The 14825-nt window shown below is 34.9% G+C and overlaps 3 protein-coding genes across 3 annotated transcripts in view; all 3 read right to left on the minus strand.

Annotated features, from left to right (window-relative positions):
• The window catches only part of LOC106138894 (adenosine receptor A3), a 55146-nt gene extending 52643 nt beyond the window's left edge, over window positions 1–2503 (minus strand). The window contains exon 1 of the mRNA XM_013340189.2: window positions 1840–2503. Within this exon, the coding sequence (XP_013195643.2) occupies window positions 1840–2263 (424 nt within the window). The 5' untranslated portion in view covers window positions 2264–2503. The remainder of the gene's footprint in view (window positions 1–1839) is intronic.
• Window positions 2504–2963: 460 nt separating this feature from the next.
• LOC106138109 (kelch domain-containing protein 10 homolog) lies at window positions 2964–6171 on the minus strand. The gene is made up of 3 exons (XM_013339162.2): window positions 5672–6171; window positions 5371–5582; window positions 2964–5283 (listed from the first exon to the last, which is right to left on the minus strand). The coding sequence occupies exons 1-3, from the start codon at window positions 5993–5995 to the stop codon at window positions 4620–4622; spliced, it is 1200 nt and encodes a 399-aa protein (XP_013194616.1). The 5' UTR covers window positions 5996–6171; the 3' UTR covers window positions 2964–4619.
• A 992-nt stretch (window positions 6172–7163) lies between these two features.
• LOC106139181 (E3 ubiquitin-protein ligase RNF10) lies at window positions 7164–14450 on the minus strand. Its single transcript, XM_013340575.2, has 11 exons — window positions 13955–14450; window positions 13444–13621; window positions 12519–12707; window positions 12326–12416; window positions 11608–11829; window positions 11103–11261; window positions 10286–10769; window positions 9828–9964; window positions 9476–9590; window positions 8925–9166; window positions 7164–8664 (listed from the first exon to the last, which is right to left on the minus strand). Exons 1-11 carry the CDS (start codon window positions 14046–14048, stop codon window positions 8452–8454), a joined length of 2124 nt encoding a protein of 707 aa, XP_013196029.2. The 5' UTR covers window positions 14049–14450; the 3' UTR covers window positions 7164–8451.
• Window positions 14451–14825: the final 375 nt, after the last annotated feature.

Here is a 14825-nt window from a genome sequence, read left to right on the forward strand (position 1 = left end):
AAAAGCATTAGCTGGCATTGCATCAAGCTGGTTTTCAGTATCTATCTCAGATTCTAAGTTACGCCTAATAATGAGTATTCTTTTACCTATGAAACTTTTATAAAAGTTACAACTCCAATAATTACGCGAAACTTAATTTTACATGATACTAAGGACTGTTTCTTAAAAATCATGTAGGTACGCAATTTTTGCGTTCCAGTCTATGGTTCCATTACTTATTTCAATTGTGGACACAAAATTTTGCATGATGTCGTACAATGTGATCTTTTTTAAATTCTGAAAGCAATTAATTACCTGTATCGAATCTATTTAATCTTCTAGTGTGGGGTACATGCGACATGTGATTAGATCGCGATCTAACCTATTTCCCTGGCGACTGACCGTTGTGTGAATAGGAACCAACAAACTAAATTTATCTAGTCGGCTTGGTCGAAATGTTACATTTGTAATAGCTGATTAAACCAACTTGGCCAAGCTAAATAGACGCAAGCCAGAAGTCTTTAATATCGGTGGAATAAAGTACGCTGCGCAGACGTAAGATAGGTTAAACTGATGTCGCGAATAATGGAAATCGTGGGGTTTCGCCCTAATGACTTCGATTGAAATTGTTGCAGTGATGGAAATAGTGACACACATAAAACTTTGTAGGTTTCTTTATTACATACCTATCAAAACCAACATTGGGTACGGTCAAAAAGCCAGTATTTATTGTCGACCATATCATCAATTACCCAATCAATATTTAACTATAAAATAGAAGGAAGAAATTTAGTGTATAACAATTGGAAATATTGTCATTATTGTCAACTACTAAAGTAAAATACAGTACCAGAAGTAAACAAATTAGCCAATTTACTGGTAAACTTCTTTAATTAAATCTTTATTTTTAAAATAAAATAGATCTTAACCAGTTATATTTAAATAAAAAAACACTCTATAAAACAAAAAACCATGTGGACGATATATGGATCCTTCAACCGTCCACATACCTATAGATTGGAGCTTACATTTTCCTACTACCACATGTCTCGTTTATTTGAAGGAATCCCCGTGACAACCCGCTTTTTTTAAGACAACAAAAATCGGTTCTTTATAAATTTCCTTTCGAATTAAGGACCAACAATAAAACAAGAATTTGTGACTACGACTTGATTTTATTACTCGACCTCAATAAGGGCGGCTATATTGTTATAAAATCTACCCAGTAACAAACGAGGAAAGTGTTTGAGGAATCAGGTTCGATCTTTTTATGTGTTTATGAGTATTACCTACTCATAAACACATAAAAAGATCGAATATAAACAATCCTAAGTTATCCTAACACTTTGCACAAGGAGATCTATATTTTTGGAAGCCAATAAGTGGGTATATATTTTTTATTTTTTACATTTTAATTAAAATTTTAATCTACTCTGTGTCGGCTTAGTTTGTGGTTCGTAACCATGAAGCTTATTTAATTTTATACAACGATTTAATATTTAAAGCGGTTGATGACGTTCGACGCTGGAAATGTTTTGTTTTAATATTATAACCATTCTTTTAATAAAATTACTCGTATTAAAAACCACATTATGAACTGAACACTTATGTGAGCCTATTGTATTCAAACTGACGATCAAGTAATAAACACTCAATAAAAATAGATAAGTACTTACATACTCAATACTCAATGAGCAATAATAATAATTATTCATGACCCTCACTGCTATCAGTTTATGACATCAATACCTTACAAGTATAGTGACCGGTTAATATCTTAGTTATCTCCAAAATTAGTTAAAAAAGTGAGTATATACAGTGAAATGAAACGTGATAGTTATACGTAACTTTCCCACTTACCGATTGCTGTTCTCGTTCTAACGTTCCTGGAGTAGCACATAGGGTGGAGTATCGCCCAGTAGCGGTCCACAGACACACCCACCAGGCAGAAGATACTTATAGTACACAGCATCACCAATAAGGAGACCGTGAACAAACACGCGTGGAGATTCCTCGGCAAGCCCACTGATGCAAGAATTGCAAAGGGAATTCCAAGCAATCCCACCAAGAAATCAGCAACTGCCAATGACACTATGTAATAGTTTGTACGTCTTCGCAGTCTCCTATCACGATGGAATACGTATATCACCATAGCATTGCCAACGATAGCCACTAGAGCCACTAAGATTTCAAGAGAAGTATAAGTCGCGTGCAGCTCCGGTGTAGGAGTTCGGTGAGGAACTGGTCCAAATGTAGTCACTTCAACAGTCGTATCCTCCGACATGGTTAAAATCGGGACCTAAGCCATAACTTAAACAATTTAAATTTACAAGTTGGTAAAGAAAAGTTTCCTTTGCACATATTCGAAATTTAATTTTAAAAAGTATCAATATCAGAAGAGTTCCATTTATAAAGTTATTTTACACAATATTTTTATTTTAATACTTTTTTTACTCTTTTGGACTACGACTTTTATGATCACGTGGGTGGCCAGTGCGAAATACAATGTATGTCCCGCCGGCAACGCGCGCTTCCCATCACTGCAGGCGATTTGGCGCGAAACGCGATCGCGCTTTTACAGTCTGGACTAACGCCCTACGCCGACGCGACAGAGCCAGGCACTTGTTGCGACCGCAGCTCACGCATTACCCTTGAAAATAAAACCAAGTTCTATGTTATAGCTTTCCACGCGTAAAACTGAAAGATGTCATTTTTACACCAAGACACCTACACTACTACAAGCTACCTACACTAAAAATATAAGCTATAAATCGCAATTTATTCAAAGATTGTATTTTGGTTAACTCTAAAGCAAAATTGTTTAAGTGGCTATGTCTAAAGCAAAGCCACAAAAAGACACTAGGTACCTATATGTAGAATATCTATAATAGGTAATTCATAGACACAAGCTAGTTATTATGTTTATGCAATATAAATGTACACCTTACCTAAAATGAATAAATTATACCAGACTCTTTCTGAGACCATCAATTTATTACGGTATAGATTAATAAAAAAATAATACATACATTAAATGCTTCAATTTGAATGGAACTTATAAAGTCACAACACATGTAGCATGCATCAATTTAACAAATTTAAATTACTTGTTTAATATATTATATTATGCATATTATTCAACTATTAATTTCGATTTAATAAACACACATGATACATTATGGTTATATCTATCTAGTAAAACCGCGTCAGCCTAAGTTTCCATTTCACCTTTTACCATTTTAAGTATACACTTGAAAGGGTTAGTGTTCTAAATGCATGTCACATTCCTTATCTTCACAAACAACCATTTTTGGGGTCTCCGCGGTTATGGAGCGCTCTCTTCTCCAGTCACGTCAATTTGAACACTGAAATACATTAAGATTCGACTACAGTTTAACATTGTAGGTACCTAATTGGCTGCCTATCTGTCTATTGATAGTTTTAAAATCTCGCTTGTTTACTTACTAACAAAGAAGCGCGCTTTTGAGAACGTATGTACGTACGTACCTATGTAGCGCACTTTTAGTAAGAACAAGGTCATGTAATTTAAAAACCTTCCGATTACATCTAACAATAAGTTTTATGGTGGAAACCTGTATAGGATACTAGAGATATCTATATGTTTCTAATATAATATTAGATTAGACTTGGTTATATTGAGATTTTTCAGAAAAATCTACCTAGTTATATACAAATTATTATGACTTCTAATTTTATTGGGAACATTTATTTACAAATATAGTAAATAGAAACTATTCACTTATCAATTTAGCCCAAGAACCAGAACTGAGCCTAAATTTTATGTGATTTATTAGTCAAAATTACATTACAAAATAGATACCACCTACTTTAAACAAATAAGTAGATAATATATGGTAAAAAATTTGGCCAGTATATTTAAAAACAATCAGAACCTGTTAATTAGGCTAGAATTACTTGAATCAAATATCATAGTCTTTTACAGATCAATGTGGAACCAATGTTTGATAAATATAATTTTTAACACTACGCAAACTATTATGGACAGTAGTGAAATGGATATTACATAATGTTAAAAATATTTGGTAAAGAAAGTGGACTAAGGTGATTTACAAACTGATTCCAGTCAAAAATATTTGGATACTTTTATGTTGATTTTACATTAAATATTTTTAAGGACACTATACATATTCTAACATTGGCATGTACTGCAAAGAACTGAATTCTCAGAAAGACATGGAATTTAATATTATAACAATATATTTTTGCCCTGTAGTTCTTCACAATATTTGTGACAAGTAAAAAAACTAGTTCAAAATTAAGATCAATTCTTCACAATAAATGCTAATGAGTTGGTGTAGCTGGGAATATGAAGTTAGGATGTAGTTTTAATACATATGTTTAAAATTTCCTTACATGGTTCATGTAGGTAGTGCAGGAAACAGAATGAACTTTCATAAAGTATTAAAATATTTAATTATGTTTCAAAATAAAAAATAATATTTTCTTTTACAGAGACAAATCATTATTGACATAATTTGAAATGAAACATTCATCCTCTAACACTGCTTCTTCTAAATCAGACTTAGATATGTAGAACTTTCCACTTGAGAACTACTTCCACAAATAGAATACTTAAATGTTTTATAAATTAAATTCTATTAATATCTAGCAATTGGATGTAGCCTGTTGACCAAATGTGATGGGATACCTATGGCTAAGAGACGTTGCCTACTAAGTCCTTCTAAATTTGGATGATAATTGAGCAGAGCTTCCCAACAAATCTCAGTCAGGCTAGGTATACAAAGCCAAACTTTATACAAAATATTATTTCTGCAGGTAGCATCATCTCTGGGTTCAATCCCACCAAAAACATACATGCAACCTTCAGGAGTCACTGCAGAAGAATGGAAATATAAGGGACGAGGCAAGACTGTCTTCTTCATGAGTGTCCACTGTAAATCTGCCAAATTCAGCCTCCAAACATCTTCAAAAACAGCTTGCCCATCCGTGCCTCCAGCTACATACACTTGTGGTCCATTAGGTGTAGAAATTTGCACAGCACTATGGCATTTCCTTGGTAATGGCATTATGATGTCTCTCGCTGAGTCATCTGGCTTTGGTATCAAAGTTGTCCATGTCTTAGTGGTCAAGTTAAACATGGGAATCTCCATGAGTTCGAAAGCCCACTCTCCTGTTCCACCACCAAGGACAAAAAGCTTGTCATCAACTCTTGCCAGTTCATGTCTGTACCTGCCCAGCGGTTCCCCATCTTGGCCTGTAGCTATAAATTCTGCCCCCCACATCTTTGTCCGTAGGTCTAACCTGTAAAAAATATGATTAATTTCCTTTTATTTTAATTTCCAAACTAAAGTATACTTTAAATTGAATCAACTAAATCACACAACTCACCTATATATATCACAATTATAAGAATAGCCATTAGTTCCACCAACAGTATAGAATCCACCATCATAGCAAAAGACTGCTTGACCATATTGTGCAGGGGGTCTTGGTCCAGTCACATGTATGGGTTCTATTCTTTCTTCAGTACTATTTGTCCTCCACACAAGCACATCATTATTACATTTATTACCGAACGGTGCACCAGTGCCGCCATATACCTAAAAGCAAAAATATTTTGTAACATATGGCTTATAACACCAAACATCATAATGGCTTATTTATACACAGAACTTTTATTTGTACATACCAACAAGTATTTACCGTTCATACACAAAGCATTCGATGCTAACTCATCTGGTATGTTTTCCATCAAATTGTGTAGCCTCCATCTTTTCCTGGCTATAGAAAAAGTCCAAAGTTCTTTAAAAAGCGGACTGGATGGACTCCATGTCGGACTTTCGAGTTCAACATTAAAGGGCAAAGAAGGATTGTATCCACCAAATAGGTATACATTTACGTCGTCGCAAACTATCCTATGTCCACTTCGAGGCCTAGGACAAGTACGACCTCGGAATTTTACTTCGGTAACCTTAAAAGGTTTGAAGACATATTCCCTATTATACTCATGCATACTGATGACACCTGGTACACATATACGATCGTTTAAATTTAGCAAGTTTAACTTCTTTTAATTAAAGGCTTATTGTAATAAAAATCAATCGGTAGATAGGAAGGTAATCCACATTTTCAGATTTTTTGTTTTTTAAAATCAAAAAATCATTAAATTTTCTTATTGACATTTGCAATGACAATTATAATAATGACAACGACTTTTTACTTTTTTACCCGTCCCCGGCCTGTATACAGTAGTACAAAAAAAACAGTACTGTTGTACAGTTACTGTTGGATATTTTACATACATAATATGTATTAAATCACGTCTTTATCCCTAGATAGAAAGCAAGCAGCTACAGCCTAAAGTGGCTAAAGAGCCACTTTAGATTTAGCTATTAGCTTTTCTCAATACCAGGTAACTCTGTTTGAATTGATAATATACGTTATAAGTTCTTTAGCTCTCATATGGAATGGCTTCAAAGTCGGATTGTTAGGTATCTCATTTTATTACAGGTTATGGGCAAGAGTGTTGCCCCATTAGGTTTATTATTAAATTTTTTGTTTGTTTGTAATAGCTTAATTGCACAGAAATTTACACAGTATTGAATTTTTATGAAGAGACTGCCTACATCTTTCTATTTACCATCCCTTACATAGGTACTTCTTTTGCCTCCATCATTTTTTTACGCAAACCCGTCAATAAGTCGTTTCAAAGCTGGCTATAAGCTTCTGGACCCAAGCGAAAGTCAGTCATATATATCGTGCCCGTGGTTCCCATTTACAATGTGAATTAAACATCCAAGCTTCACAGATAATAATAGTTAAAACCTAACCCATTAGCGATACAGTGCAACGTGTTTGTTGGCAACAGTTTCGGTCAGAGTTTTGATCATTGGCATTAAGTCGATTAAAGATTTGAACACAGACATAAGGGTGACAAATCAACATCGAGCTATACTGCGCTGTGCTATGTTTGGTCAACTCGCTCGTCTAATGTCTAAAGGTTGTCATACACAACATTTAAAATCCCAAACACGAAGTTGCAGGTACGTAGAAAACAGATATATATTTTTTTTACTACTTATACACCTAAGCTATGCAGTGCAAGTATTTTTTCGCTTGCATTTTGTAGATAAGTTTTGTACCTATATACTATATAAAAATCTACGAAATAAAACAAGTCAAAAGTTTTTAATACAATTTTATTTCGACAGTGAATATACGTAATTATCTACTTTGTTGAATCAAATTTTCCATAGATTATTATTTAAATATGGGACATAATTTTATACACATACAATCAAAATACCTTATCAGGGTTGCTATGATAAGCGATTGCTATAACCGATAAAATTTTATAAACTAATTACCCAATGAGACCTAACTTCTTATGCGTATGAATGGACTGCCAACTAAAGTGGTTGTTGAAAACCAAAAAATCCTAGCTCCCAGTGGCAAAATAATACCTAAAATGATGCAACCCTGACAGTATTCTCATAGTCAATATTATAGACGTGTAATACAAAAAAAAAATCTGACTGATAAAACTCTACACATTTTTATTATTATGCATATTGTTTGTACATAATATAACTTTGTTTTGACACAAACCTTAACCACATATTAGTTTAGTATTAACAAGCTTTAACAGAACAATCCATAACAATTCTTGTAAAGTAAATCTAGCTGCAACCAGTTTGTTTTTTGAAACAATGTTAAAAAAATATTTTAATTATCTCACAGACGATATAACTTGGTATTTTTTTCTTTGACTAATGAGTGCTTCAGAATAAATCTGGTATTTCATGCATCAGATATATTTATCTTATCAATAACATATTTTTAATTTTGTTTAAATTCGGCATATTTGATCAAAGATTATTGACATATCATTTCACTTACAAATAATATTAGACAATTTGAATGGGCAATTGAATTGGACAAACATATGTGACGAATGGCATACCACCATTAGCAATTTTGATACAAGCCCATAGTCAATTTTCTTTTTTTTTACAATAACATTCATTAACATTTTTATTACATACATCCATACGCGGTCTGGATAGCTCTTGAAGAAATTGTAGTCTAAAAAGACAAACTCGATTACAAAGGGAAAAGAATGCGAGTGATTGTAAAATTGTTTAAATCTTGCACAGCACACTGTATATAAAAGCAAGTGAATATGTAGAAATATAAGTTACAGCGACGATTCGCAGTACTGCTTTTGCCTGAACGAACTTTAGGACCACACAATATGCCCCGCTACAAATGAAACGTATAGCTAGTCCACATCTCCTTCGTGCGGGCAACTATCGCGAAGTTCGAAAGTCGAAAAATCATTCCCTTGCTCAAATAATTTGCCACCACAAGAAAAATAAAACAGCCAGTTCCTCAGTGATTAAATAACATATGCGAAAAAAATCCACAGCCAGCTATTCACTGAGTATCGTCCGAAATAAAATTGTATTATTATCCAGCGCGTTGCATGCCCGTGGCAAACAACACCTTCTGTTTGGTCTTTTTATTCTTTTTGTTAGCAGACGATGGTGCGGCGTGTAGGGCTGCCTCGATCGCGTCGCTGAGGCTGAGAGAACGCGGAGCGGAGACTTCGTCAGCGTCGGGCGGCGGCGGAGGAGCTGGTGCCGGCTTGCGAACGCGCCAAGTGCCGCTGGTACTTGCCATCTGTGAAGTAAAAATATAATTTTTAAAACATGAATTTTTCCTTGCTATACAGATCTGAGATTCAGGAAGAGAATAATGTTAAAAACCTTAATGCTCACTGATCAGACAATATGTAACGTTATTTTATATTTAGTTTTATATGGACAAAGCATATTTTAAGACAAAAAGATACAACTATTGGTAAGTATAAGAGGCATAGCAACCACTACACACATAGCAAAACACTTTTGCCACTTATTTTATTCAACAATTTCACTTACAGTAGCAAAAGACGGGCCCGACGACGGCGGCGACATTGCAACAGCGGATGTGGTTGAATCGTCCAGTGGAGCCAGTACCGGGGGGTGTTTAGACGGCGTGACATGCGCCGGCGCCGGGAACAGTAGCTCTGATGAGAAGTCTGGTTTGGGCGGGCCCTCCATGGCGCGGCGGTACGCTCGCTCGCGGCGACGCTCGTCACGCTCGCGGCGAGCGCGGGCGCGGGCACGACGGTCTAATTCATCTGAAAATAACCATAAAATTTCTTTATATATTATGTCCTGGTCTCTTTAGCGTCTACCTATAATCACGATCTAGTATTGGAAAGAAAGAAAATTTCACAGACTGACCTACATCTAGCTCTTTACAACTAAATGCAGCTAAAAAAAAATATTTTTCCACTATTAGATATCACACACAGACAAACAAGAAAACGAGAAAGATACTGAGAGAGATATATCGCTCACTATCCTTTTTTACATGGTTGTATATCCACATCAAAGACTACTGGATTCTTTTTATTAAATAAGTCGTATTTTAAAACAATAATTACCAGCAAAATTGTTGAGTGCGCCAGCAGTAACATAAGGCGGTTGCAAATCCAACTCCACGATGTCAAATGAGCAGTGGAGAGGCAAGTGGGCAGTGTATGGCATATGTTTCCTTGTCTGGAATAAAATTATCGAAATGAAGGTAACAATAACAATTTACTATTACAAATGTCTTAAATTGTCGGTTTCTTTTTTTCCTTCGGTTTTTGCAATATCGCCAAGGCATTAATGCTTTTGTTTGTTTAGGTGAGGCTTTCTGATGTATTTATAATGTGGTATACTTTATCAATCATGTTTAAAACACAAACATACAAATATGGTAATTAATATCTTCAGGGAATAAATATTATTAACCTGTTCACTGAGTGATAGAGTCTCGCGGTGTACAACGCGGCCGCGTATGAAAGGCGGAGCCGCAGCCAACGCGCCCCACGACGCGTTCAAAACACGGACATTTAGGCTGTTCAGGAATATTTGTTGCCCATCTTCAGCTGGAATAAAAAGTATGTTTGTTTATTATCTGTTCCGTTTAGAAACCAGTTCTTGACAAAACCAACAGCACATGAGGAAAATTTTAAGTCTTTAAAGATCACAAATATCTATTTATCAATTCATTGGTATAGACGAAAAACATATAAGAATAATAATAACAATGGTTCTGCTAATTTCCAAATCAATTTCTTTCAACAGACTCAAGACAGAAGACAGGCAGACAAGGTAACAAGTGGGTACATATTTATAATTTGCATGTATTGTGACTGCTGGTGCAATGGAATGATGCATTAAAAAAACAATACACTTCGTTTCTTTACCTTGATAGAAATAAAAGTATTTAGCCTGGTTTTCCTTATCAACATCATTGACCATTCTGGTACTGGCATTATCTACCTCCTCCATTTCACAAGTGGATAGATCCATCAATGGAACCTCATCCAATATATCATCATTTTGTTCAAAAGAAGATGTATCATCAGGATTCAAATCAGACTGAGTATTATCAAGGTCAAGTTCTTCCATTTTCCCTTGAACAATATCAATACAGGCAGCACCATCTTCTGTTACATCGAACCAATCTATCTTATTCTCAGATATTTCTTGTTTCTCGTAAACAATAGGGGGTGCCTCGACTGGTATAGTCTTAACCTTAGCAGGTTCGTCAGTTATTGTATCAAGTGTATCCTCTTTCAGTTTTAGCATGTCCAAAGCCTGCTCTAGAAAAACTATCTCAGTGGTATCAATTTCCGCCATGATTTGATTTTGTATCTCGCCCCTTTCTCTCTTTAGAATTTCATGCACCTATACATAATAAAAACAAATAGTCAAAAGGTATATGTATAACTTCATGTATCTGCTAGTTTTCGGACACTTGTTTTTTAACTGTTTACCATTTTCTGAAGTCTGCAAATATTCCCTAGCTTTCAATATCAATGGTAGAGAATAGAGAATGCTTACTACTACTACTTATTCTTTACTTACATACTTTACATAACATTAAATTCATTTGTTGTTGTAGGCTCAATGAACTTTCAAATAAATTACAATAGAGATAAGATATGAATAATTATCTTGTCCATAAATATTGAATTCGATAATAATAAAGTAATGTCTTTATGTAAGAAGAGAACTTACCTGTTGCTTTGAAGCAGTAAAGAATTTGGAATAAGGTGCATCTTTTACGCTTTCCAGAGGCAAAATAGCTTGTGGTGTAGAATCGCACATTGCCCCGCGCGGCGGCGCTATCTCCACAGTTGTGGAGCCGCGCAAACGCCGCACGAGACGCATTGTCACCTATAACAAAATCCCCATGATATAATGAATGAATGTATGTCCATATTGTACATAAAAACATATTATTCTATATATCACTTAGCCTAGGACTTATGCACAAAGGACAGACTTATGGCATAATAATAATTATAATGGTAGCACAGCTGAAAAAGAAAACACTGACGTATTTTTAAGGTTTTTTATCTCTCTCAGGTCTCACACAATATGTAAAAAACTGTTACTGCTGTAACGAGCTGCGGCAAAGCGCCACATGCCGTCCCACCAGTTAATATGACCAGTGTCTTACACAATATAAATACGTTTACAAATGGCCACTACCTACCTGCCAATAAATAAATATACGAACCTCCTCAGAGGGAGACTCCCACTGCACCATCCTTGTCGGCTTCATATCCTTGACTTGCAGCGGCGTGGTACACACTGGACACGGCGGCGGTTGTTTCTCATGAGTTGCAGCATAATGTAGCACGCAAGCCCAGCAGTACACGTGACCACAACGTCCTACACGTCCTGCAGCTGGCGGGCCCAAACATATAGGGCATTCCGAACGTCCGGTACTCCTAACAACCTAAAAATTTAAAGTTTAACAAAAACTATCTCACCCTTGAATGTTCCTTATTGTACAGGCCATCAATCATCACTACATAGTATAAAACAAAGTCGCTATTTTAGTCTGTTTGTCCGTATGCTTAAATCTTTAAAAATACGCAACGGATTATGATGCAGTTTTTTGTAACAGGTAGAGTGATTCAAGAGGAAGGTTTTTATGTATAATAACATTTATAATTTTGCACCCGTGCGAAGCCGGGGCGGGTCGCTAGTAGCATAATAATTTCATGACTTTAGATGGCAAAATTTTATCCTAACGAAAGTTTGTTTATTTGTCTTAGGTTATCTACTGAAAACCAATGTTGAAATTTTATATATATATAATTTTTTAGATGGTGTGATTATTTTGTAGATGGTGCTAAATTCGCGCGTGTAGAAGGCGCTATATTGGCGCGAGCGAAGCTGTTGGGAAAATGTAGTAAATAATAAACCATATTATCTGCTAAACAACTTACAATTTCCTCAACTTGCTCCCACTTAACTGGCACATCGGGATCCAACAAATTCGCTTTATAATCTCCTTCTTCTTTTACAACAAACTGGCAGCTAAAAACATGAATAATATAAATTTTTTGATCTTATTTACATAAACCCATATTTTTTAAATTGAATTGTGTTTATGTTTGAATATGTATTCAAAAAACTTACTTAGCACGAAGGTAAAGATCATGATCGTGCTGATAAGACACATGGTGAACTCTTCGTTGTGGCTGTGATCCCCTGCTCTCCTGTCCCCTTCGACTGGGGTACATGAAGTTCAGCAAATGATTCAAGTTTTGCTTCTTGCTTCCGGGCACAAACACAGAGCCTAATTCAGGCTCTTCGTCCTCTTCTATCCTGTTTGTGGAAAAAAAAATTGTTGATAAAAAGGTTTATCCATGTGGTTCTAGGCACCAATATAAATAAGAATAGTTCCACTGATATTGTAAAAGGCGATTAATGGATAGGCATATCAACTTTGGATTCTTTTAGGCAATGGGCTAGCAACCTATCACTGAATCTCATTTCTATTATTAAGCTTATGAGCTGAACATGTCTTATCATCTTTCAAGACTGCTAGCTCTGTCTACTCTATGAGGGATATAGATGTGATTATTGAATATATGAATGAATTAAAACAGTTGTCTTTTCAATAAGCTTTCTTTACTTAACAAGAAGAAGCAAATTATAAATTATTAATACTTAAGGAAACATTACCTACACTTTAATCATCATTAAACATTTTATAGAATTTGACAAAAATAAACTATTATTTGTGTCAAATACCTAACTATGCAGAATGAGCAAGCCTATATTTATTTTATTTATTATCATACATAACAGGATACAATGTAGTACACATACTCACATACAATTTACAAAAAACAAATAACAATTTAGTAGAATCAGATCCGGGTCATATACATTGATTGATTGGTCATTGGGACACAAAAAAATCAAACATGGAAATAGTTTATTAATTTATTATAAAGTATTAACTATTCTGGCGCAAAATACCTACTAATTTCTGCATACACTCAGTGTGTGCAAAAAAGTGATTTGGTAAATGAACATGGAGAGAATTGTTCCTTACCTGGTGTTCTGCGTTCCACCCACAACGTAACCAGAGGTACCTCTCGCTCGTGGTCTTCTATCAATTTGACCCCGACCACGTTGAGCTGGTGCATTCTTCCGGTTAGTTTCATTTTTAGGAGCATTATTGGGTCCTTCACGTTTTTTATTGTTCCGAGGCCAAGGTTTATTTGTCAATTCTGTAAAATAATCAATAACAGAGTTCAATAAGTGACATTTTACAATGAATACAACACTGTGGATGAAATCTCAATATGTAAAAGACCAATCAAACTAAAAAATGTAAAGCCGATCACTGGCACTGATATACATATTTACCTGCTGTACCTATATGCTATACAATTGAGCAAAATGAAAAAGAAAGGAGATTTCGAGACAATACGAGCAGTTTTTGTTTTAGAGGAAGTTATATCAATTCCGTTAATAATAATAACAATTCCATTGGGCGATTTGTTTTGTCTAGGTCTAGCATGACACAACAGTTATGGAGGTGTTGTTTGACCTTTACCTACCTGAATTCTTTTTACAGTCGATGGCTGATGCCCTCGACTGTGGTTGAGATGATCGGTTCAAAGATTTCTTGTCCATTCTGGATTCCTCCAACATTCACAATTACAACTGAGCGGGATACTCCGCAGGGAGATAACGAGATTACGTACAGGGCCGACATTTTAGAAAGCCATGTTTATGATCCAAGACAAAGAAAATTAATTTCTTACTATACAAACAAGCTTTACCAAGCTGTAAATGCACGAACGTAAACTTGAAACACAAAAAAGGGAGTAAAATCTACTCCCTTTCGTCGTTAACGACGAAAATATAAGGAAAACTCCGAGGAACTTGCTCGCCACAAATATGGCGACCAGCCGGCAACCAGCCAGATTTTTGATGCGCACTTCCGCAAATTTACTTGACTTATTATGTTATATTTTTATCAAATAAAATTTAATTAAACAGAAAATTATTTTCTCTTTAGAAATTTAATGAATATTTTTTATAATTATTGGTATAATTTTTGAAAGTTACGGGTATGACTGCTATTTCCTGATATTCAATCAATTTCCACGTACAATCACACGTCTATGGTTCTTTTCAAATTGTGTGACACTCACTATTTATTTTAATGCATTTTATGATAATTCTTATTGACAATTGTATTTTTTAAATTAGGGTCAATCAAATTTTAAAACAAAAATGAAGGTACTTACGTATATCAATAATTCTTATTAGCATGTAGGTACTTACCTAATTCCTTCTGTACATGAAGGTACTTTTCTGTTAACTTCGTCTTTGCACACGGCAATATTTTTTTAAGTTTGATTAAAAATACATAGGTAGGTACATAAGTTAGAAGATTTTTATGTAGGTATATATCTAATTTAT

The sequence above is a fragment of the Amyelois transitella genome, chromosome 5 (genome assembly GCF_032362555.1).
Source record: "Amyelois transitella isolate CPQ chromosome 5, ilAmyTran1.1, whole genome shotgun sequence".
NCBI classification, from domain to species: Eukaryota; Metazoa; Arthropoda; class Insecta; order Lepidoptera; family Pyralidae; genus Amyelois; species Amyelois transitella.

Excerpts from the sequence above, each read along its gene's own strand:
- LOC106138109 (XM_013339162.2), bottom strand. The coding sequence starts at position 5,995 with ATGCATGAGTATAATAGGGAATATGTCTTCAAACCTTTTAAGGTTACC. Across the intron at positions 5,583-5,671 it reads TGAACGGTAAATACTTGTTG|GTATATGGCGGCACTGGTGC; the intron begins GTATGTACAAAT and ends TTTTGCTTTTAG. Across the intron at positions 5,284-5,370 it reads TATAATTGTGATATATATAG|GTTAGACCTACGGACAAAGA; the intron begins GTGAGTTGTGTG and ends TATTTTTTACAG.
- LOC106139181 (XM_013340575.2), bottom strand. The coding sequence starts at position 14,048 with ATGTTGGAGGAATCCAGAATGGACAAGAAATCTTTGAACCGATCATCT. Across the intron at positions 12,708-13,443 it reads GGTGGAACGCAGAACACCAG|GATAGAAGAGGACGAAGAGC; the intron begins GTAAGGAACAAT and ends TTCCACAAACAG. Across the intron at positions 9,965-10,285 it reads ATACTTTTATTTCTATCAAG|CTGAAGATGGGCAACAAATA; the intron begins GTAAAGAAACGA and ends TTTTTATTCCAG.